At 40.7% G+C, this 24,942-nt stretch overlaps 1 protein-coding gene across 2 annotated transcripts; it reads right to left on the bottom strand.

Moving 5' to 3' along the window:
• Positions 1 to 27: 27 nt before the first annotated feature.
• ANKRD66 (ankyrin repeat domain 66) lies at positions 28 to 21,163 on the bottom strand. Of its 2 annotated transcripts, none has more exons than XM_082347669.1 (5): positions 19,150 to 21,163; positions 17,095 to 17,326; positions 7,709 to 7,885; positions 5,765 to 5,993; positions 28 to 630 (listed from the first exon to the last, which is right to left on the bottom strand). In XM_082347669.1, the coding sequence occupies exons 3-5, from the start codon at positions 7,869 to 7,871 to the stop codon at positions 432 to 434; spliced, it is 591 nt and encodes a 196-aa protein (XP_082203795.1). In that variant the 5' UTR covers positions 7,872 to 7,885; positions 17,095 to 17,326; positions 19,150 to 21,163; the 3' UTR covers positions 28 to 431. The 2 variants fall into 2 exon arrangements, with proteins under 2 accessions (XP_082203795.1, XP_082203796.1); XM_082347670.1 differs by having other exon boundaries at positions 17,095 to 20,108; positions 20,216 to 21,163.
• Between the last annotated feature and the right edge of the window lie 3,779 nt (positions 21,164 to 24,942).

Here is a 24,942-nt window from a genome sequence, read left to right as displayed (position 1 = left end):
ACCTGAGAATGTTGGAAATTTTTGAGATTTTGTTGTTACAATACTTTTTTTTGTCATTGAAACAACCAACTTTCCTTAGGAGAAGCTTTTTCTTTGCCCCTGAAATGCTATAATTGCATATAGGGGTTCAGGAGATGCAGACAGTACAAATCACTGGTGACAAAATGCAAGCAGCTGACGTTTGTCCCCTCTTGGTAATACTTAGGGACAGCAGGTATGGGCAAGGAGGAGACAGCCCATGTAGAGAGTCCCCAGGCCAGACTTCCAGATTGAACAACAGGTCAGGAGCTATCGGTAGAAGCCATGTGGGTAATTAATGATCTAGGAGTGAAATCATGTCAGGACAACACACACCTAACAACACCTAGTCTGGCGCCAAGGAAAGTCTCCTGCCAGAAAACCCAGCTCCAGTTCCTGGGACGCCAGCCTTCTCACACTCTCCTCTCGTTGGTATTGCTGAGCCTGGTGGGGCCTCGAGTCTTATTCTTCTTCTTATTAGTGTTTTGCTTTGAGGAAGGAAGAGACAGCTCCAGCTCCCTCTTCTTGGCCTCCCAGCCTTCGTCCCGCTGATCGAGCTGCAGCCCCTTCTGCTGGGTGGCCTGGCGGTGGTCCCGGCACTGGGGCTCAGCCCTAGGAGAGGGGAACCAGCTCTCAACCCCCAACCCCTGTGGACTGGACAGCCTGCCCGGCCTGCAGAGGGGCCTCTCCTCTGCCCTCTGCACGCGGCCTGGGCACCTCCGCCATCCAGTCGAGGAGAAAGGCGGCCAAGTTCAAGCATTTCCAAGTGTACCCTTAGGGAGGTCTCAGACACTAAAGAAACTCCTTTGAGGTGGAGAAAAACAGGGTGCCCGGGTGGGAGGTCCATAGAATCAAAGACAAGCACTTAGTTTGAAGTGCTTGTCATTTTTAATGACAGTGGCTGCACCACTGAGCCCCACCCCCTACTCATTTTTAAAGTGCTCACATCCACAGAGCAACCTGCGTATTATGGGGAGGCTGTTTTCCTTCATTTATTTTTTAATTGCATTTTTTCCTAATTATAAAAGCGATGTCTGTTCATTGTAGAAAAATTTAAAGTACAGAAACAGGTAGGGAAGAAAATAAAAATTATAATCACGTACATATTGTATGTATAGATGGATTTATGTAAAGAATAGTTAGATGATATATATAGATAGATGATAGCTACAGAGTCTTAGAACAGGTGATAGATGGAGAAATAGATGAATCGATCATCATACACACACGGACGATGGGAAGCATACAAAAACACTGTTTTGTATATGAGGCCAAAGGTGAGTATGTGACTTGCTTAAGGACACCGGTGAAAGCCCATTCATGGAGATAAGATTTGAGCCAGTATGAGGTCAAATGAAATTTGAGAGGATAAATCATCATACAGGCAGGGCAAACAGTATTGTAAGTGCAAAGCATGATAAAAAGCACAGTTCATTCAGAGGACAGCAAACCTGCTTGTCGCTCAGCCTTTGTGCCCCCAACAAGCTGCAAGTGACCTCTCCATATTCAGACCACAAAGCCTCCCTCCTCTGACCTGCTCTCTTGACCTTGTCACTTTCTATCTTGCATTAGTGTTATTTATGTAAACAAGTTCTCTCCTCTCCCAGACAGGGAGCTTCTTAGTGTTCAGCACTGTACCTGAAGTATCTTTAAATCCTTTCCAGTATCTAGTTCAATGCCATGCACGTAGTAGGGCTCAAAAATATTTGTTTTTGTTTAAATTTTATTGAAGTATAGTTGATCTACAATGCTGTGTTAAATTTCTGCTGAAAAATATTTGTTGAACGAGAGATTTACTACTCAAGAGAGGCTGAATCAAAAGTTGAATTGTTCCACTAGGATACCTAGGCTATTCCGAAAATTGTCAAATACTGTCTAAGCTTCTTTTGAAATTCTTCTATATCCTTCCCTTCGTCTTCCTAGTCCAGGATCTCACCTACTTGCAACAGGAAGGATTAAGAAATTCCTTACGTGATCTCCTTGCCTGTGGTCTAAGTGTGTCAAATCCAACCTGCACAGCTTTACTGCCACTTCTTCCACTACAGGAGTAACTTGGCTAAAGCCTTTGTTTCATCTTGTCAGTCCCCTGAGGAGTTCACACTCATCTTCTTGCCCAGCTCACTGTGATCGCCCACCCACCCAGCCTTAGTCTCCACTTCTCTCCAGCGTAAATGCTCTGCTCTGCCAGGCCACTCATCCCTCCACTGTCTCTCTACCTCCTCACATCCACACACAACCTATGCCCATTTCCAACTTGGTACCTTCACTCCAAATCAAGAAGATTTCTCCCTCCTTCATTAGCCAGGTCTTAGCTATATTTTAGGGTCCAGATTAATTTCCCCTTAACCAGGATTCCTTCCCGTTAAGTCCTCTCTCTAACTGTCACAAGGGAAGTTCCTCATAGGAGATGATGAATAGAAATGACTTACACGCGATGTGGTTGACCTTTGTTGTATTTGTCTGCTCAGCAATGCCTGCCCACTTTTCCTGGTAATAGCACTCACTCTGCATTATTTGGAGGAATCCCTCCTCCTCCACTTCAGTTATGCTGGGGTTGTGTATCACATTCAGCCACCCACTGGTTACTAGGGAGGGGCTGAGATTACTCAGAGTAATTCAGTAAAGGAGAGCCAAGGATAGGTCCCTGAGGAATGCTAGCATCTAAAAGGCATGCAAGAATAGGAGCTTAGAAAAATCGTGAGAAGAAATGGTCAGCTAGTCAGGGAACCAGAAGACAGGAGCAGCAGATAACACAAGAGAGAAGAGTTATCAAATACCAGATTAAGTGGAGGTAAGATGTGCATTGAGAAGAGGCCATTAATTTAGCAGCAAGGATCTCCGTGGATGAGAGCTGATTCAGTACAATGATGGGGGAAGAAGTCTGAAGAGTGGATGAGGAAGTAGAGACAATTATATAGATGACCTTTCAAGTAGCTTAGAAATGTAGCGAAGAAGAAAGACATAGCAGACATTAGAAGGGCCTCTAACATAGCAGACATTAGAAGGGCCTCTAACTCTTTGTGTGTTTGTTTAATAAGATCTGTTTGAGTATGTTCATGAGACAAAGAGAAGGGAAGGGAAGGAATAGAAAAAACTTAAAAATACAGAAGAGAGCATGAAAGATGCAACAAAGAATGTGGGAATGATGATCTTGTAGGAGACATAAAGGATTGGATGAAGGGTCTATATGGAGCGATAATACTTCCCACAGAAGGCTGAACAGGAAGGCAACAAGGAACAGATGTAGATGTATATATGATATGTAGGTTTGAGAGGTGTGAAGACGTATACCCATGGCTTCAATATTCTCTGTGAAGTAGAAAGCATACCCTCTGAGGGACGGGCTGAGGTGTGATTGGAACTTGAAATTGTCACTGATGGAGAAGAACAGGAAGAGATGGCTAGAGTGTTCTAAAGGCTCAGCTGGAGATAGAAACCTTAGAACTTCTGGTGGTAACCACCTACTTATCTGTGGGCTTAGCAGACCAAGAACAGGCGTGGAGAAGACAGAGACCAACCCAAGGCTGGGAATTCTGGATTATATGCTACAGAAGGACCAAAGGGTGGAAAGTTAAAAATAGTGGAAACAGAGTGAAAGAAGCAGAGTATCATGGTGTTGCAAACAAAAGAAGAGAAAAGAGTGTTTTGCTCACCATCTAATTCTAAAAAGATTAACCTGCTGCAATCACTGATGCACAGTACACTCTGTGCTTCAGACAGAAGAGATTAAGGTGATGAATGAAGTTCTCTGTGCTTCTGACAGGAAATTAAAGATCATAACAGGATGGTCTGTGCTTTGGACAAGCAGCCTCCTTAGTTAGATGTATCTCAGGAAGAATTTTAATGAACCCAGCTTCTTGTATCTTCCCATACATAGAAAAGCACTATAATCATTAACCTGAGACATCTGTTCTTTGTGATGAGCAGTAATCTTTTGCCAAGATGTATGCTTGACTGTATGTATTCCTAAGCCCCCAAAAATCATATATAAACTAGCCTTGCCCCCCACCTCTTGAGAACAGTTTCTAAGAGCTACTGAGAGGCTGTCTCCCAAGCTCAAGTCCTCAGTAAGACCCTGAATAAAACTGAACTCACAACTCTCACTTTGTGCATTTTGCTTTCAGCCCACAGTGTCCAGATGGCAGACAGATGGAAGATAGTGAAACAGTCAGGCAGGTGATAGGTGGGAGGGAAAGAAGTTGAATGAGATGAGTTCTTGCACTCAAATACCTGTGTGATGATCCAGGAACTGGGAAAATGAAGAAAGGGAGCTATGGTCACATGGTGGTATGTTAGAGTCTTAGAGAGTCCAGCAAACAATGTTGCCGATGCTGAGGTCCATAATAGTTGGAGGTTATTGAATGTAGGGGATGATGGCAGGACTGGGGAGAAGACAGAGTCTTGGAGCCCGGACCCAAGGTTCTGCCTCTACTCCCCAAATCTTCTTAATTATGATTTTGAATATTTTTAATGTGGGACACCACTTTTAAGAGAAAGTCTCATGGGTTACTTCTACAGATGACTGATCTCATCATAGGCAAAGATTTTACTAGTTTAACTTTCCGAAGATAACTTTATTTTCAAGAAGGGCATTTCGCTATCATCCCCCCTTCCCAAATGAACTGCCCCACAGATAGATTTGCTATAGATCTCATTTTGGTTTTCAAGCAATGCTGCCCTCACTCGTTACTTTACTATCTCTTGTATGAATTACTTATTAACACAACCAGATTATAGATTCCTAAATTTCATCTCCGTCCCTCCAAGAGCCATAACTTTCAAGTACATAATTGATACTTAATTCTATTTGAATGCTTGGCTGAGAGAAAAAATTAACAAATGTTAGAAAAGTTCTTATCTTTGGTGAGTGTGTGAGTAGGAGATTCACAGATAAATAGGCATTTTAAAAGGCAGAAGGGCCCTTATGGATGATAGCCTAATTCACCTGCTTCATTTTAAATATGAGGAAACTGAGGGTCAGGAAAGAGACTTAACTTGCCCAAGGTCACACAGCTGGCTTGAATACCTTTCAGGAATCTGAAGGGGGGGGGGGGGTCCATGAATCTTGTACCATGTCCCATTTTCAAATTTGTGTCCCACCGCTCTTATCTGAGATAGTTTTTGTATAATCTAAAACAATAAGTATAATGATTATATATCATATTATTAAAATTATAATAATAATGTGTAATTATACTAATGTATAAGTTTTAAACAATAGATTTTTCCAGAAAAATCATATAATATTTTTTATTAATTAACTGCCTGACATACCTCTCTAATTTTTATTTTCTGTGAGGTAATGAGGACTTTTTAAAAATTGAAGTATAGTTGATTTACAATGTTGTATCAGTTTCTGGTATACAGCAAGGTGATTCAGTTTTATATTACATATAAGAATATATATATTCTTTTTCAGATTCTTTTTCCCTTATAGGTTATTATAAGATACTGAATATAGTACTGTGCTATACAGTAGGACCTTGTTGTTTATCTATTTTATATATGGTAGTGTGTCTCTGTTAATCCCAAACAATAGATTTTAATAATCTAAATAATCTAAAACAATATAGTTTCCACCCCAAACTAGCCATTTCAGTGAAAAATTGGTAAAAACAACTCAAACAACAATTGGTTGGATTTCCTCGTTTCATTTTCATCAACCTGAGACCACTGAGTTGGCAAAGACCTTGGTCACTGGCTCCTCTTTCTCTGTCCTTTAGAGCTGGAAATAAAGGAAACTTACTGCTCCAGGAATGCTACACAGGCTTTCTGCCCATAGATCTGTGCGATCCTCTTTGGTGTGTCTCCAAAGAAGTCAGGGGCGTCGATGGCGGCGTGCAGGGCATGGAGAGTTTTGAGCACGTTCAGATGGCCCGATTCAGCTGCGAAATGAGCGGGGGTCCAGCCCACATCAGTTACCAGGCAGGGCCTGGCCCCGTGTTCTATCAGGAGCTGCAGCACCTCCATGTGTCCTTAGATGTCCCAAGAAGAAACAAGAGGTTAGGATGAAGGTGTCTCTGCTGGACCAAGGCCAGTGCTAGCCTAGGTGGCACAAAAGAGGGGGAGATGTTTGCCCTTGAGGTCCCTCCAGTTTCCTAGCATCAACCCCTCCTCCTTTCTCCCTCTTCTTACCAGGCACTCAGCACCCCACTCTTACCCCATGGCTCCCACTCTCAGTCTGAGCCCTCCAAGGATTCCCTCTGTTCCTTCCAGGACACCCCCCTCTCCTGTCCATTCTTGCAGACCCTGCCCAGGAATCTTGCTTTTTCTTCCAAGTCACTCTACCCTGACCTGAGCTAACACCCCTAAGGCTCGCTCTGCTTTCGGCAGTCTCAATGCCGACTGCAAAAGCAAATATTTGGCAACGACGTGGATGCACTTTGAGGGCATTATCCTAAATGAAATAAGTCAGACAGAGAAAGACGAATATCATATGATCTCACTATATATAGAATCTAAAAACAAAAAAAGCTGAGCTCATAGATACAGAGAACAGATTCGTGGTTGCTGTGGGTGGGCGCAAGATGGGTGAAGGTACAAAAGGTACAAACTTCTAGTTATAAAATAAATGTCATGAGGATGTAATGTACAGCATGGTGACTATTGTTAATAATACTGTATTGCATATTTGAAAGTTGCTAGGAGAGTAGATCTTAAAAGTTATCACAAGGAAAACAATTTGTAACTATGTATGGTGGCAGATGTTAACTAGACTTACTGTGGTATTTCACAATATATACAAAAATTGAATCATTATGCCATATACCTAAAACTGATATTATGTTGTATGTCAATTACATCTCAATAAAAAATACATCAAGTCCCACTTACATGAAAGCTAGCACAGATTAAGAGTACAGGTTTTCTCATCAGAGAGATGTGGGTTTATACCTGACAATAAATACCGCTTGCTAACCATGGCATCGCAGATGAGAAACAAACATCCGAGGTTCAGTTTCCTCATTTGCAAATTAAGGATATATTCATCTACCTTACTGAGTTCTTGTGAAGCACAAAAGGATCACAGGCATAAAGTACACAGCCTAGCATATAGCAAATGTTCACTGACAGGCGCTTTAGCATAGCTCCCATCACTTTGTACTGGAAAATTCTCCCAACTGAATTCTCTGCAGCCAGGCTTGCTTCCCACCAACCCATTCGCCATACGGGAGTCAAAACAAATTTTTAAAAAGCAAAGTTGACTGTAATACTTTCCTAACATTCTTCAATGGTGTTCTATGGCTGAAGGTCTTGACAAGCCCCTTGGCTGAGTTTTTGCCACGATCCTCCTCCAGTTCTATAACTGAGCCTTGTTTGGCGTGCCCCAGCCATGAACAGGACAAAGTTCCTGTCCTGCCCTCAAGAGGGCAGAAAGCTAACATTAATTGAGAGTCACTACGTGCTAAGCAGTGCACATTCGCTATCTTACTGAATCCTCACCACAAGATTCCAAAGCAGCATTACTGCTCTCATCATACAGATGAATAGACTAAGGCCTGGAGATGTTAAATAACTTGCCTAAGGTGCTACAACTAATAAGCAGAGGTGCCAGGATTGTAATGGCCCCCCATTCATTCATCTGGCTCCCAAGAAGTGTTCTTTCTACTACCCCACACCGACCACCCACTGGGAACCTCGTGAACAGCGGTCTCGAAGGGATGGGTCTACGTAGGCATTGCCTACTCACCCTTGATTGCAGCCCAGTGAAGTGGGGTTCGGTCATTCCAGTCCACATCCTTGTAGTTTGGGTCACAGAGACCTTTCTTCAAAATCTTTTTCACTGAATTGTAGTCCCCAGCAGCTACGGCTTGGTGGAGTTTTGTCATGTCGGACAGTTTGGTCAATTCCATGACCGAAAAAACAACTGTGGGAAAAGCATGCCACTTAGGAAATTCTCTGCAACACCTTATTCCTAGGGAGTGATTCCATAGGGTTCCTGATTGTTTACTTTCTTTCTTATCTCATACCTTTGCATCCAGGGTTGCTTCATGTGTATGCCCTGCTGAGTGTGTATTTGGATCTTAGCTACTGTGGTTAGTGCTTGCCAATCCCCTATCCCAAAACTATCAATGGTTCCTTTCTGCCTATAGGATTACAGGCTAAGTTCATGGGCTGACATTTGCTAATTGGCCTCAAACCTCTTCCCAGCACTACTTCCCACTCCTACTCAAAAGTGCTAGCAGTGTGACTCTCAGTTGTGTAATTCTGTGCCTTATCTTTCTCATCTAAAGAATGGGTATAATTAGCCAGGGTCTTTTGAGAATACAAGGACAATCCATGTGAGCAGTTTATACTGAGGAGGTACCCCATGGAAATTAAGTATTATCCCTACACCAATACAGGAGATGGACAAGATGAAAACATACAAATAAAATGGCTAAAAATTGTTTACAACATTAAGACACAAACCAACAGTTCTCAAACTACAGTCTATAGATATTTAGAACTCCCTGGGACCCTTTTGGGGGATCCATGAGGTCAAAGCTATTTTCATTATAATATTAAAATGTGATTGGTCCTGTTCCCTGTGCTGATAATTGGTCTGATGGTTCAAAAACAATGATGTAGAAAACCGCTGGTGCCTTAGCACAAAGCAAGGCAATGACACCAAACACCTAGCAGTCAAGGTATTCTTCACCACCACACACACAGAGTTTTAGTTTTTGTTTTTGTTTTTGTTTTTGTTTTTGTTTTAAGGCTAATTTTAGTAAAGAAATTAAAGCAGTAAGAATTATTTATATTAAATTCTGACCCCTGATTACATGACTTCGTAGAAGTGTTTTTATCATATTGTATAACGAAATGTGTCAACATTTGGAAAGTCTGCATAACTCCATGAATCAATATTTTTTATATAAGTGTATGACGTTACCAAATCATGCATGGGTAAAGAGATCTATTCAAGACAGGCCAATGAGTTTTAGTGAAATAGAATATGAAAAAAGTACATTGCAATTGTTTCAGATTCTAACTATCCTTTAAAGCCCTACCACTTGTCCAATTCTGGTGTAGCATCAAAGAAGAATTTCCACAATTATCTGAAAAGGCTATAAAATATTCTTCTTTTTTCCAAATTCATATATGGGTAAAACCAGATTTTCTTTATATACTTCAACCAAAACAACAAGCTGAATGCAGAAGCAGATATGAGAATCCAGCTGTCTTCTATTAAGCAACATATTAAAGAGATTTGACCAAAAAAAAAAAAAAAACTAAAACAATGCCACTCTTCTCACATATTTTGTTTTAGAAAATATACTTATTTTCATAAAACTATTATTTATGTTATTGTGTATTAGGTTTATTACAACTTTTGTAAATGAATCAAGAAACATTTTAAATTTTTCTCAGTTTTAATATCAAATAGGGTAAATACTGATAGCTATAATCCACATCAAAAAAAGCTCTCTGGGGTTCACAGTAATTTTTAAGAGTAAAGGAGTCCCAAGACTCCAAAGTTTGAGACTTATTGATATAAACAAATAAGGGGCTGAGACAGAAAGGAGAAGAACAGGAGAGAGTCACCTGAGGTGAAGCCATGGGGAACATCTCTCTGATCTCAACATGTGAGGTCTCAAGAAGAGGTTGGAGTCAACCATACAAAATGTGGCCTAGCAGCAGCAGCAACCAGGAATTTGTTAGAAATGCAAATTATTGGGCCCCAACTTGGACCTACAGTATTAGAAACTGGGGTGGGGAGGGAGCAGTCAGTGTCATAGTAAGCCTTCCAGGTGAGTCTGATGTACAGGAAAAGAAAGGAGAGAGAAACCTTCAACATGGCGGAGGAGTAAGACGTGGAGATCACCTTCCTCCTCACAAATACATCAGAAATACATCTACATGTGGAACAACTCCTACAGAACACCTACTGAACGCCGGCAGAAGACCTCAGACTTCCCAAAAGGCAAGAAACTCCCCACGTACCTGGGTAGGGCAAAAGAAAAAAGAAAAAACAGAGACAAAAGAATAGGGATGGGACCTGCACCACTGGGAGGGAGCTGTGAAGGAGGAAAGGTTTCCACACACTAGGAAGCCCCTTCGCGGGCGGAGACTGCGGGTGGCGGAGGGGGGAGCTTCGGAGCCACGGAGGAGAGCGCAGCCACAGGGGTGCGGAGGGCAAAGCGGAGAGATTCCTGCACAGAGGAGTGGTGCCGACCAACACTCACCAGCCCGAAAGGCTTGTCTGCGCACCCGCCGGGGCGGGCGGGGGCTGGGAGCTGAGGCTCGGGCTTCGGAGGTCAGATCCCAGGGAGAGGACTGGGGTTGGCGGCGTGAACACAGCCTGAAGAGCCTAGTGCACCACAGCTAAATGGGAGGGATTCTGGGAAAAAGTCTGGACCTGCCTAAGAGGCAAGAGACCATTGTTGCGGGGTGCACGAGGAGAGGGGATGCAGAGCACCGCCTAAACGAGCTCCAGAGACGGGCGCGAGCCGCGGCTATCAGCGCGGACCCCAGAGACGGGCATGAGACGCTAAGGTTGCTGCTGCCGCCACCAAGAAGCCTGTGTGCGAGCACAGGTCACTATCCACACCTCCCCTCCCGGGAGCCTGTGCAGCCCGCCACTGCCAGGGTCCTGTGATCCAGGGACAACTTCCCTGGGAGAACGCACGGCGCGCCTCAGGCTGGTGCAACATCACACTGGCCTCTGCCGCCGCAGGCTCGCCCCGCATTCCATACCCCTCCCTCCCCCCGGCCTGAGTGAGCCAAAGCCCCCTAATCAGCTGCTTCTTTAACCCCGTCCTGTCTGGGTGGGGAACAGGAGCCCTCAGGCGACGTACACACAGAAATGGGGACAAATCCAAAGCTGAACCCCAGGAGCTGAGCGAACAAAGAAGAGAAAGGGAAATTTCGCCCAGCAGCCTCAGGAGCAGGGGATTAAATCTCCACAATCAACTTGATGTACCTTGCATCACTGGAATACCTGAATAAATAACGAATTATCCCAAAATTGAGGTGGTGGACTTTGGGAGCAACTGTAGACTTGGGCTTTGCTTTCTGCTTCTAATTTGTTTCTGGTTTTATGTTTATCTTAGTTTAGTATTTAGAGTTTATTATCATTGGTAGATTTGTTTATTGATTTGGTTGCTCTCTTCCTTTTTTTTTTATGTATAGATATATATATACTTTTTTCCTTTTTCTCTTTCTGTGAGTGTGTATGTGTATGCTTCTTTGTTTGATTTTCTCTGTATAGCTTTGCTTTTACCATTTGTCCTAGGGTTCTGTCTGTCCGTTTTTTGTTGTTGTTATTGTTTTTAGTATAGTTTCTAGCACTTGTTATCATTGGTGGATTTGTGTTTTGATTTGGTTACTCTCTTCCTTTTTTATTACTTTTTAATTTTTATTTTTAATAATTTTTTCTATTTTAATAACTATTTTATTTTATTTTTTCTTTCTTTCTTTCTTTTTTTTCTACCTTTTCTTCTAAGCCATGTGGCTGACAGGGTCTTGGTACTCCAGCGGGGTCAGGCCTGTGCCCCTGAGGTGAGAGAGCCGAGTTTAGGACATTGGTCCACCGGAGACATCCCAGCTCCACATAATATCAAACGACAAAAGCTCTCCCAGATATCTCCATCTCAACACTAAGACCCAGCTCCACTCAACGACCAGCAAGCTACAGTGCTGGACACACTATGCCAAACGACTAGCAAGACAGGAACACAACCCCACCCATTAGCAGAGAGGCTGCCTAAAATCATAATAAGGTCACAGACACCCCAAAACACACCACCGGACGCAGTCCTGCCCGCCAGAAAGACAAGATCCAGCCTCATCCACCAGAATACAGGCACCAGTCCCCTCCACCAGGAAGCCTACACAAACCACTAAACCAACCTTAGTCACTGGGGGCAGACATCAAAAAAAGCAGGAACTACGAACTTCCAGCCTGTGAACAGGAGACCCCAAACACAGTAAGTTAAGCAAAATGAGAAGACAGAGAAACAAACAGCAGATGAAGGTTAAAACCCACCAGACCAAACAAATGAAGAGGAAATAGGCAGTCTACCTGAAAAAGAATTCAGAGTGATGATTATCCACGATCTTGGAAATAGAATGGAGAAAATACAAGAAATGTTTAACAAGGACCTAAAACAACTAAAGAGCAAACAAACAATGATGAACAACACAATAAATGAAATTTAAAATATTCTAGAAGGATTCAGTAGCAGAATAAATGAGGTGAAGAATGGATAAGGGACCTGGAAGATAAAATAGTGAAAATAACTACTGCAGAGCAGAAGAAAGAAAAAAGAATGAAAAGAATTGAGAACAGTCTCAGAGACCTCTGGGACGACATTAAACACACCAGCATTTGAATATAGGGGTCCCAGAAGAAGAAGAGAAAAAGAAAGGGACTGAGAAAATATTTGAAGAGATTATAGTTGAAAACTTCCCTAATATGGGAAAGGAAATATCAATCAAGTCCAGGAAGTTAGACAGTCCCATGCAGGATAAATCCAAGGAGAAACATGCCAAGACACATATTAATCAAACTATCAAAAATTAAATAAAAAGAAAAAATATTAAAAGCAGCAAGGGAAAAACAACAAATAACATACAAGGGAATCCCCATAAGGTTAACAACTGATCTGTCACAAGAAACTCTGCAAGCCAGAAGGGAGTGGCAAGACATATTTAAAGTGAGGAAAGGGAAAAACCTACAACCAAGATTACTCTACCCAGCAAGGATCTCATTCAGATTCAACAGAGAAATTAAAAACTTTACAGACAAGCAAAGGCTAAGAGAATTCAGCACCACCAAACCAGCTTTACAAAAAACGCTAAAGGAACTTCTCCAGGCAGGAAACACAAGAGAAGGAAAAGACCTACAATAACAAACCGAAAACAATTAAGAAAATGGTAATAAGAACATACATATTGAAAACTACCCTAAATATAAATGGATTAAATGCTCCAACTGAAAGACATAGACTGGCTGAATGGATACAAAAACAAGACCCAAATATATGCTGTCTACAAGAGACCCACTTCAGACCTAGGGACACATACAGACAGAAAGTGAGGGGATGGAAAAAGAGATTCCATGCAAATGGAAATCAAAAGAAAGCTGGGGTAGCAATTCTCATATCAGACAAAATAGACTTTAAAACAAAAACTATTACAAGAGACAAAGAAGGACACTACATAATGATCAAGGGATCAACCCAAGAAGAAGATATAACAATTGTAAATATTTATGCACCCAACATAGGAGCACCTCAATACATAAAGCAAATGCTAATAGCCATAAAAGGGGAAATCAACAGTAACACAATCATAGTAGGGGCCTTTAACACCCCACTTTCACCAATGGACAGATTATCCAAAATGAAAATAAATAAGGAAACACAAGCTTTAAATGATACATTAAACAACATGGACTTAATTGATATTTATAGGACACTCCACCCAAAAACAACAGAAAACACTTTCTTCTCAAGTGCTCATGGAACATTCTCCAGGATAGATCATATCTTGGGTCACAAACAAGCTTTGGTAAATTTAATAAAATTGAAATCATATCAAGTATCTTTTCTGACCACAACGCTATGAGACTAGATATCAATTACAGGAAAAAATCTGTAAAAAATACAAACACGTGGGGGCTAAACAATACACTACTAAAAACCAAGAAATCACTGAAGAAATCAAAGAGGAAATCAAAAAATACCTAGAAACAAATGACAATGAAAACAGGATGACCCAAAACCTATGGGATGCAGCAAAAGCAGTTCTAAGAGTGAAGTTTATAGCAATACAATCCTACCTCAAGAAACAAGAAACATCTCAAATAAACAACCTAACCTTACGCCTCAAGCAGTCAGAGAAAGAAGAAGAACAACAACAAAAAATGCCAAAGTTAGCAAAAGGAAAGAAATCATAAAGATCAGATCAGAAATAAATGAAAAAGAAATGAAGGAAACAATAACAAAGATCAATAGAACTAAAACATTGTTCTTTGAGAAGATAAAAATTGATAAACCATTAGCCAGACTCATCAAGAAAAAAGGGAGAAGACTCAAATCAATAGAATTAGAAATGAAAAAGGGAAGTAACAACTGACAGTGCAGAAATACAGAGGATCATGAGAGATTCTACAAGAAATTATATGCCAATAAAATGGACAACCTGGAAGAAATGGACAAATTCTTAGAAAAGCACAACCTTCCAAGACTGAACCAGGAAGAAATAGAAAATATAAACAGACCAATCACAAGCAATGAAATTGAGACTGTGATTAAAAATCTTCCAACAAACAAAAGCCAAGGACAAGATGGCTTCACAGGCGAATTCTATCAAACATTTAGAGAAGACCTAACACCTATTCTTCTCAAACTCTTCCAAAATATAGCAGAGGGAGAAACACACCCAAACTCATTCTACGAGGCCACCATCACCCTGATACCAAAACCAGACAAAGATGTCACAAAGAATGAAAACTAGAGGCCAATATCACTGACGAACATAGATGCAAAAATCCTCAACAAAATACTAGCAAACAGAATCCAACAGCATATTAAAAGGATCATACAACATGATCAAGTGGGGTTTATCCCAGGAATGCAAAGATTCCTCAATATATGCAAATCAATCAATGTGATAAACCATATTAACAAATTGAAGGAGAAAAACCATATGATCATCTCAATAGATGTAGAAAAAGCTCTCAACAAAATTCAACACGCATTTATGAAAAAAACCCTCCAGAAAGTAGGCATAGAGGGAACTTACCTCAACATAATAAAGGGCATATATGACAAACCCACAGCCAACATCGCTCTCAATGGTGAAAAACTGAAACCATTTCCACTAAGATCAGGAACAAGACAAGGTTGTCCACTCTCACCACTATTATTCAACATACTTTTGGAAGTTTTAGCCACAGCAATCAGAGAAAAAAAAGAAATAAAAGGAATCCAAATTGGAAAAGAAGAAGTAAAGCTGTCACTGTTTGCAGACGACATGCTACTATACATAGAGAATCCTAAAGATGCTACCAGGGGCTTCCCTGGTGGCGCAGTGGTTGAGAATCTGCCTGCCGCTGCAGGAGACACAGGTTCGAGCCCTGGTCTGGGAGGATCCCACATGCCACGGAGCAACTGGGCCCGTGAGCCACAATTACTGAGCCTGCGCATCTGGAGCCTGTGCTCCGCAACAAGAGAGGCCACGATAGTGAGAGGCCCGCGCACCGCGATGAAGAGTGGCCCCCGCTTGCCACAACTAGAGAAAGCCCTCGCACAGAAACGAAGACCCAACACAGCCATAAATAAATAAATAAATAAATTTGAGAAAAATATAAAATAAAATAAACATTTAAAAAAAAAAAAAAAAGATGCTACCAGAAAACTACTAGAGCTAATCAATGAATTTGGTAAAGTAGCAGGATACAAAATTAATGCACAGAAATCTCTTGCATTCCTATACGCTAACGATGAAAAATCTGAAAGAGAAATTAAGGAAACACTCCCACTTACCATTGCAACAAAAAGAATAAAATACCTAGGAATAAACCTACCTAGGGAGACAAAAGACCTCTATGCAGAAAACTATAAGACACTGATGAAAGTAATTAAAGATGACACAAACAGATGGAGAGATATACCATGTTCTTGGATTGGAAGAATCAACTTTGTGAAAATGACTATACCCCCCAAAGCAATCTACAGTTTCAATGCAGTCCCTATCAAACTACCAATAGCATTTTTCACAGAACTAGAACAAAAAATTTCACAATCTGTATGGAAACACAAAAGACCCTGAATATCCAAAGCTATCTTGAGAAAGAAAAACAGAGCTGGAGGAATCAGGCTCCCAGACTCCAGACTATACTACAAAGCTCCAGTAAACCTTTAGGCAGGTTTATGCAGAAATCGACCCCATTTGTTTTGCAATTGAGTTCATACCAAGGATATTCCACACCTTCTCATGGGGAAGTTGCAATTCAAGTAGAAGTTTTCAATGGAATACAAACAGAAGATTTTTCCAAAAAAAAACCTGTACAGTGCCAATAAGGATATGAAAAGATGCCCAGCATCATTAGTCATTAGGGAAATGCAAATCAAAACCACAGTGAGGCACCATTTCACAACCACTAGGATAACTATAATTTAAAAGACAAATAATAACAAGTGTGAGGATGTGGAGAAACTGGGACCCTCATACACTGTGTTGGGAATATAAAATGGTGCAGCCACTTTGGAAAGCAGTTTGATAATTCTTCAAAAGGTTAAACATGGAGTTATCATATGACCAGTAACCCCACTCCTAGGAGTAAACCTAAAAGAAGTGAAAACATATGTCCACACAAAAACTTGTACACACATGTTTATAGCAGCACATTACTCAATAGCCAAAAAGTGGAAACAACTCAAATGTCCATTAACAGATGAATGCATAAATAAAATATGGGATATTCATACAATGGAATAGTATTTGATAGTAAAAAAATGAGGAACTGATACATGCTACAACATGCATGAGCCTTGAAAACATGCTAAGTGAAAGAAGCCAGTCACAAAAGACCACATATTGAAAGATTCCATTTATGTGAAATGTCCAGAATAGGCAAAGCTATAGAGATAGAATGTAAATTATTGGTGGCCTAGGACTGGGATGAGTTGGGGGTGGGAAGTGAGCTAAGGAGCATAGGATTTCTTTCTGGGGCAATGAAATGTTCTAAAATTAGGTAGTGGGGGGTGATGCTTTCACAACTTTGAATATACTAAAACCCACTGAACTGTGTACTTTAAAGAGATGAATTTTATGGTATGTGAGTTATATCTCAATAAAGCTGTTTACAAATCAATGATACTATTAATTAGAAGCTTTCTTACAAAAATTTATTTGTAGAAAACAGATACAATTCACTAGCCTACCACTAACTACGAAAAATTAGCAAAACTTCCTACGCTATAATCCATGTAAATTTGATTAAGTGCACTTGAATTTCCATCTTTCTCATGACACGTGTCTCAGTGTAAAAACTGGCCAGTAAATATAAGTTGTAATAAATATGAATGATCTATAATAACTGCAGTAAAGATCTAAAGACAGAGGAAATGTAAAAATACTTACTGTCTTTTGAAATCTGCGGTGCTCAGTGTTGCAAGGGAGTCCTAGCTGCCTGCCTTGTTGTGTTCACACCATGGAAACTGATCCCGCCCGCCTCATTAAAGCCTGCCAATCAACGTCAGCCTCACAAGGTGGGGACCGTCTAGGGGCGGGGACTGCTCCTCTGCTTGCCCTGATGCTGTTCAGCAATTCCATTCTGCTTCTGTAGTCCAAGAGGGGTCTTTAACAGGTTCTTCTGGAACAGCATTTGATTTAAAAATATGAAAATGTTAAAAAACAATCGCCAGTCCCCAAGACACCACGAAGGAGGTAAGCTGTTTGTTAACCCCCGTGGAGTGATGAAAACAGCGTGCGCCCCTCACATTCAGAACCCGCTATGAGATCTCAGGCAAAGCCCTTAACTTTGCTGAGCCTCTTTTTTTCTCATCAATCAAATGAAGTTTTAACACCTTTCTCATAAGGCTATGAGAGATGAGTAGCTGAAATAATTTATAAAGCACCCCGCACAGGGTGGAGGAAGGAACAGGGGAAGGGAAGGAGGAAAACTTTAGGTGCTTCCGTCTTGCTTCCTCTTTTTGCTCCCTTAGTCTAAGCAGCTGGTATCTTAACGATGATGCTGGTCTAAGAGACCTTCTCCCTCCCTCCCTCCTTTCCCTCCTCCCTCCCTCCCTTCCTTCCTTCTTTCCCTCCTTCCTTTCTTCCTTCATTCCCTCCTCTTCCTTCTCCTCTTCTTCCTCTCCCTCCCTAACCCCCACTTTCATTCCTTCTCCCTTTTCTTTTTTTCCTTTTTCCCTGTATTTCTCTCCATTCTTTCTTCCCACCTGTATTTACTGAGTGCCTTATATCTGCCAGACACTATGCTGGGCCCTCTGGAGAACAGAGCACTCACTCTTCCTGTCTTCTTTGAGCTTAGAGTTCAGAGAAAAAGACAGACAATAAGGAAGAAAACAAATAAATGTCTACATGTAAAATTACAACTTGTATAAGTCCCGTGAACAAACAATGTGCAATGGCAGAGAATAACAGGAGAGGAGGTGATGGTGGATGTCCTGAGAGGGTGACCTCTGCGTTGAGACTTGGCATAAAAGAAGAGGCCAGGAGCTGGGGAAAGTGTTCCAGGCAGAAGAAAGGAAACAGCTTGGCCTAAGTGAGGAATAAAGAAGAGGAGGATGCAGCTGGTCTATGGGGTGTGGGGCAAGAAGAAAAGATGAGTTTCATATAGGCAAGGGCTATATCATTCAGGGTCTTCTACAGTATGTCAACGAGTTTGGGTTTTTTCCAAGTACAAGGAGAAGTCACTGAATGGTTTTAAGCCAGGAACAAGATGGTGCAATTTATATGTTTTGAAAAGTAACTTTGGCTTCTACATGGAGAACAGGCTAAAGGGACACAAGATTGAAAGCAGGAGGACCACCAAGGGGGCTACTGCCCAAGTCCAGGCAAGAAAGGAAAGTGGCTTGTGTATTTGGCAGTGGAGATGATGGAGAGGAGAGAATGAATGAAATAAAAATTATTTAGGAGGTAATATTAACAGGACTTGTCAATGAATTAGACATGAGCAGTGGGGGAAATGGAGGAATCAAGGATGATCCTTGGGTTTCTGGTTTAATCGACTTGGTGGGAAGGCGGTGATGTTTGGTGGTGTGGTGGTGACTGGGGAGGGCCAAGTCTGGGTAGTAGAAAGGTAGTTTAAATTAAATGTTCCAGTTTGAATGTGTTAACTTTGAGATACTTGTAACGCATCCAAATATCAAATAGGAGTCCAGAGTTCTGTAACTTTAGGGCTAAAGATACACATTTGGGTGTTGTCAGCATATAGTTGATGTTTAAAGGTATAGGTCTATGTAAGATAAGATTAAGGATAGCAGGTACAGAGAGACCATCATTCTGAGATCTGGTAGCCAAGGAACAATTATCAAAAGAGATTAAGAAGCACTGCCAGGGAGGCAGGAGGGAAACAAGGAGAACATTGCTTCACAGAAGCTAAAGTAGAGTGTGGTTGGAAGGAGTAATGATAAACCATGTCAAAGAGGGCAGAAGTTTAATGAATGCCTGCACCTGGGCCTGGGAAGGTGAGAGTCAGGTTCCATTTGTGACTTCTGGATCATATGTTCCCTTCCTCCTGTAACCATCTTGTAGGAGCTTCCATGGGGTCTTCTAGGCGGGGAGCAGGACCTCAGTTGACATCTGGGATGATCCCTAGGGTCAGGAGAAGAAGGATGTGCTGGGTCTAGGATTCCAGCACTGCTGCTGATCAGCACAAGCTGGAAATGTGTGCCGATGCAGCGTGAGACTTATGAATGCTTGGCAGGTAGGATTTCCAGGTTGGCTGTGTTTTCTCTAAGGTGATATTTTGCCATCGTGTGTCCTTCAGAGACCACCTTCAGAGACACAGCTCTGGTTCTGTTCTCAGTCTCTCCTGGTCCTGTACAACTTGAATGTGGGTCTTTGTAGCTCCATCATATGCTGACTTTTGGATGGGCTTCTATAAGGGATTTGTATTACTGTCTTGGTACCAGGTACCCCTTGTTCTGAGTAGCGTTTGTCCATATATTTCATCTTTTCTACCATCTCCTGTGGACCTGCCTCTGGCTCAACTCCCTTGAGGAAGTCTCTTCCATTTTCCCCATCAGATCCACTCTTCACTACTCATTACCCCAGGAGGCTTACCTTACGGACAGTACTCATGGGCTCCTATGCCCTCTAGCTTCCAGTTGGCTCTGGCCAATTTCCAGCAGGAGATTGGAGGGTGGATGGAAAGTGGGGTTGGAATATTTGGTCCTTTGGTTTCCTGCCTGGAGTTTGCTGCAGCAGTCACAGCTTCTGTCAAGTGGTCTTCTCCACAGAGTTACCAGGTCCCAGTAATTTCTTTTTCCTCTTGCTCCTTCAGGCCCATGGGTGGTAAGAGGTGCTGCACTATGCCCTGTGGGGTTCCTTAAATCCTGCTCTCACTTTTGGAAACAGTCACTTTATCAAACACTCACCAAATAATCCAGTTTGAGGATGCCACATACTTCCTGTCAGGATCCAGACCAAAAAAGTAGGAATTATACAAGCAATGGATAAGCCCCAGCATGGAGGCCAGAATGGTTTAGTGTAAAGTGAGTTGAACACAGAAACCTACACGAAAAGGAGTTTGAGGCCAGATCCTGGAAGGCCACAAATGCCACTTCAGGGTATCTGGACTTTATTTCTCCCTGTGCACAATGGGAAATGTTGACAGTTTCTGAATGGGGAAGTAAGATAATTAAAAGTCCATTATTTTTAGGGAAGTAATTTTGCCACAAGAAGGTATAATGTTTTCTGGGGTGAGGGACACCCATGGAATAGGGAGAAAGAGTTAGAAGGCAATAAAAATCCATATATTTTGACAGAGAAAATCTGTTTCTAGGGATTTATCACAAAGAAATAATTAAAAACATGCACAAAAATTTAACTGCAAGGATATTCACTGAAGTGCTATTTTAAAAATTACAAAATATAAAAAACCAAGTTTTCTAAGAAATAACCCAGATTTCCACTATAAAGGAGAATAATATACAGACTTTTTAAATGATACTGTAGATGTATATTTATTGGCTTGGTGAAAATTTAGTATTATACAGCTAAGTTAAAATAGAATATTACTGATTGTGATTGTACCCCTCCTGCCATCTCATTGCAGCTTCCTCTTGGTCTTTGGATGTGGGTGTCTTTTTTGTCCCTCCCATCAGGAAACCTGCACAATCCTCTTAGATAGCCTCATCCACCAGAGGGCAGACAGCAGAAGCAAGAGCAACTACAATCCTGCAGCCTGTGGAACAAAAATCACATTCACAGCAAGATAGACAAGATGAAAAGGCAGAGGGCTATGTACCAGATGAAGGAACAAGATAAAACCCCAGAAAAACAACTAAATGAAGTGGAGATAGGCAACCTTCCAGAAAAAGAATTCAGAGTAATGATAGTGAAGACAATCCAGGACCTCGGAAAAAGAATGGAGGCAAAGATCGAGAAGATGCAAGAAATGCTTAACAAAGACATAGAAGAATTAAAGAACAAGCAAACAGAGATGAACAATAAAATAACTGAAATGAAAACTACACTAGAAGGAATCAATAGCAGCATAACTCAGGCAGAAGAACGGATAAGTGACCTGGAAGACTGAATGGTGGAATTCACTGCTGTGGAAGAGAATAAAGAAAAAAGAATGAAAAGAAATGAAGCCAGCCTAAGAGACCTCTGGGACAACATTAAACGCAACAACATTCGCATTATAGGGGTCCCAGAAGGAGAAGAGAGAGAGAAAGGACCCAAGAAAATATTTGAAGAGATTATAGTCGAAAACGTCCCTAACATGGGAAAGAAAATAGCCACCCAAGTCCAGGAAGCACAGAGAGTCCCATACAGGATAAACCCACGCAGAAACACGCTGAGACACATAGTAATCAAATTGGCAAAAATTAAAGACAAAGAAAAATTATTGAAAGCAGAAAGGGAAAAATGACAAATAACATACAAGGGAACTCCCATAAGGTTAACAGCTGATTTCTCAGCAGAAACTCTACAAGCCAGAAAGGAGTGGCATGATATACTTAAAGTGATGAAAGGGAAGAACCTACAACCAAGATTACTGTACCTGGCAAGGATCTCATTCAGATTCCATGGAGAAATCAAAAGCTTTACAGACAAGCAAAAGCTAAGAGAATTCAGCACCACCAAACCAGCTCTACAACAAATGCTAAAGGAACTTCTCTAAGTGGGAAACACAAGAGAAGAAAAGGACCTACAAAAACAAACCCAAAACAATTAAGAAAATGGTCATAGGAACATGCATATCAAAAATTACCTTAAACGTGAATGGATTAAATGCTCCAACCAAAAGACACAAGCTTCCTGAATGGATACAAAAACAAGACCCAAATATATGCTGTCTACAAGAGACCCACTTCAGACCTAGGGACACATACAGACTGAAAGTGAGGGGATGGAAAAAGAGATTCCATGCAAATGGAAATCAAAAGAAAGCTGGAGTAGCAATAGTCATATCAGATAAAATAGACTTTAAAATAAAGAATGTTGCAAGAGACAAGGAAGGACACTACATAATGATCAAGGGATCAATCCAAGAGGAGGATATAACAATTATAAATATATATGCACCCAACATAGGAGCACCTCAATACATGAGGCAAATGCTAACAGCTATAAAAGAGGAAATCGACAGTAACACAATAATAGTGGGGGACTTTAACACCTCACCTACACCAATGGACAGATCATCCAAGCAGAAAATTAATAAGGAAAAACAAGCTTTAAATGACACAATAGACCAGATAGATTTAATTCATACTTATAGGACATTCCATCCAAAAACAGCATATTACACGTTCTTCTCAAGTGCGCATGGAACATTTCCAGGATAGATCACATCTTGGGTCACAAATCAAGCCTCAGGAAATTTAAGAAAATTGAAACCATATCAAGCATGTTTTCTGACCACAATGCTATGAGATTAGAAATGAATTAAAGGAAAGAAACGTAAAAAACACAAAAACATGGCAGCTAAACAATACGTTACTAAATAACCAAGAGATCACTGAAGAAATCAAAGAGGAAATCAAAAAATACCTAGAGACAAATGACAATGAAAACACGACGATCCAAAACCTTTGGGATGCAGCAAAAGCAGTTCTAAGAGGGAAGTTTACAGCTATACAAGCCTACCTCAAGAAACAAGAAAAATCTCAAATAAACAATCTAACCTCACATCTAAAGGAACTAGAGAAAGAAGAACAAACAAAACCCAAAGTTAGTAGAAGGAAAGAAATCATAAAGATCAGAGCAGAAATAAGTGAAATAGAAACAAAGAAAACAATAGCAAAGATCAATAAAACTAAAACCTGGTTCTTTGAGAAGATAAACAAAATTGATAAACCATTAGCCAGACTAATCAAGAAAAAGAGGGAGAGGATTCGAATCAATAAAATTAGAAATGAAAAAGGAGAAGTTACAACAGACACTGCAGGAATACAAAGCATACTAAGAGACTACTACAAGCAACTCTATGCCAATAAAATGGACAATCTGGAAGAAATGGACAAATTCTTACAAAGGTATACCCTTCCAAGACTGAACCACGAAGAAATAGAAAATATGAACAGATCAATCACAAGTAATGAAATTGAAACTGTGATTAAAAATCTTCCAACCAACAAAAGTCCAGGACCACAGGGCTTCACAGGTGAATTCTATAAAACATTTAGAGAAGAGCTAACACCCATCCTTCTTAAACTCTTCCAAAAATTTGCAGAGGAAGGAACACTCCCAAACTCATTCTATGAGGCCACCATCACCCTGATACCAAAACCAGACAAAGATATTACAAAAAAAGAAAACTACAGACCAATATCACTGACGAACATAGATGCAAAAATCCTCAACAAAATACTAGCAAACAGAATCCAACAACACATTAAAAGGATCATACACCATGATCAAGTGGGATTTAACCCAGGGATGCAAGGATTCCTCAATAAACGCAAATCAATCAATGTGGTACACCAAATTAACAAATTGAAGACGAAAAACCATATGATCCTCTCAATAGATGCCAAAAAATCTTTTGACAAAATTCAACACCCACTTATGATAAAAACTCTTCAGAAAGTGGGCATAGAGGGAACCTACCTCAGCATAATAAAGGCCATATAGGACAAACCCACAGCAAACATCATTCTCAATGGTGAAAAACTGAAAGCAATTCCTCTATGATCAGGAACAATAAAGGATGTCCACTCTCACCACTATTATTCAACATAGTTTTGGAAGTCCTAGCCACGGCAATCAGGGAAGTAAAAGAAATAAAAGGAACACAAATTGGAAAAGAACAAGTAAACTGTCACAGTTTTCAGATGACATGATACTATACATAGAGAATCCTAAAAATGCCACTGGAAAACTACGAGAGCTAATCAATGAATTTGGTAAAGTTGCAGGATACAAAATTAATGCACAGAAATCTCTTGCATTCCTATACACTAATGATGAAAAATCTGAAAGAGTAATTAAGGAAACACCCCCATTTACCATTGCACCAAAAAGAGTAAAATACCTAGGAATAAACCTACCTAGGGAGACAAAAGACCTGTATGCAGAAAACTATAAGACACTGATGAAAGTAATTAAAGATGACACAAACAGATGGAGAGATATACCATGTTCTTGGATTGGAAGAATCAACATTGTGAAAATGACTATACTACCCAAAGCAATCTACAGATTCAATGCAATCCCTATCAAACTACCAATGGCTTTTTTTCCAGAGCTAGAACAAAAAAATCTTAAAATTTGTATGGAGACACAAAAGACCCCAAATAGCCAAAGCAGTCTTGAGGGAAAAAAGTGGAGCTGGAGAAATCAGACTCCCTGACTTCAGACTATACTACAAAGCTACAGTAATCAAGACAATATGGTAAGGCACAAAAACAGAAATATAGATCAATGGAACAAGATGGAAAGCCCAGAGATAAACCCATGCACCTATGGTCAACTAATCTATGACAAAGGAGTCAAGGGTATACAATGGAGAAAAGACAGTCTCTTCAATAAGTGGTGCTGGGAAAACTGGACAGCTACATGTAAAAGAATGAAATTAGAACACTCCCTAACACCATACAAAAAAATACACTCAAAATGGATTAGAGACCTAAATGTAAGAGTGGACACTATAAAACTCTTAGAGGAAAACATAGGAAGAACACTCTTTGACATAAATCACAGCAAGATCTTTTTTGATCCACCTCCTAGAGTAATGGAAATAAAAACAAAAATAAACAAATGGGACCTAATGAAACTTCAAAGCTTTTGCAC

Source organism: Balaenoptera borealis, assembly GCF_965194805.1.
Source record: "Balaenoptera borealis genome assembly, chromosome: 12".
Lineage (NCBI taxonomy): Eukaryota > Metazoa > Chordata > Mammalia > Artiodactyla > Balaenopteridae > Balaenoptera > Balaenoptera borealis.
The sequence above is the reverse complement of the archived record's forward strand: the minus strand, read 5'-3'. Positions and strand labels throughout refer to the sequence as shown.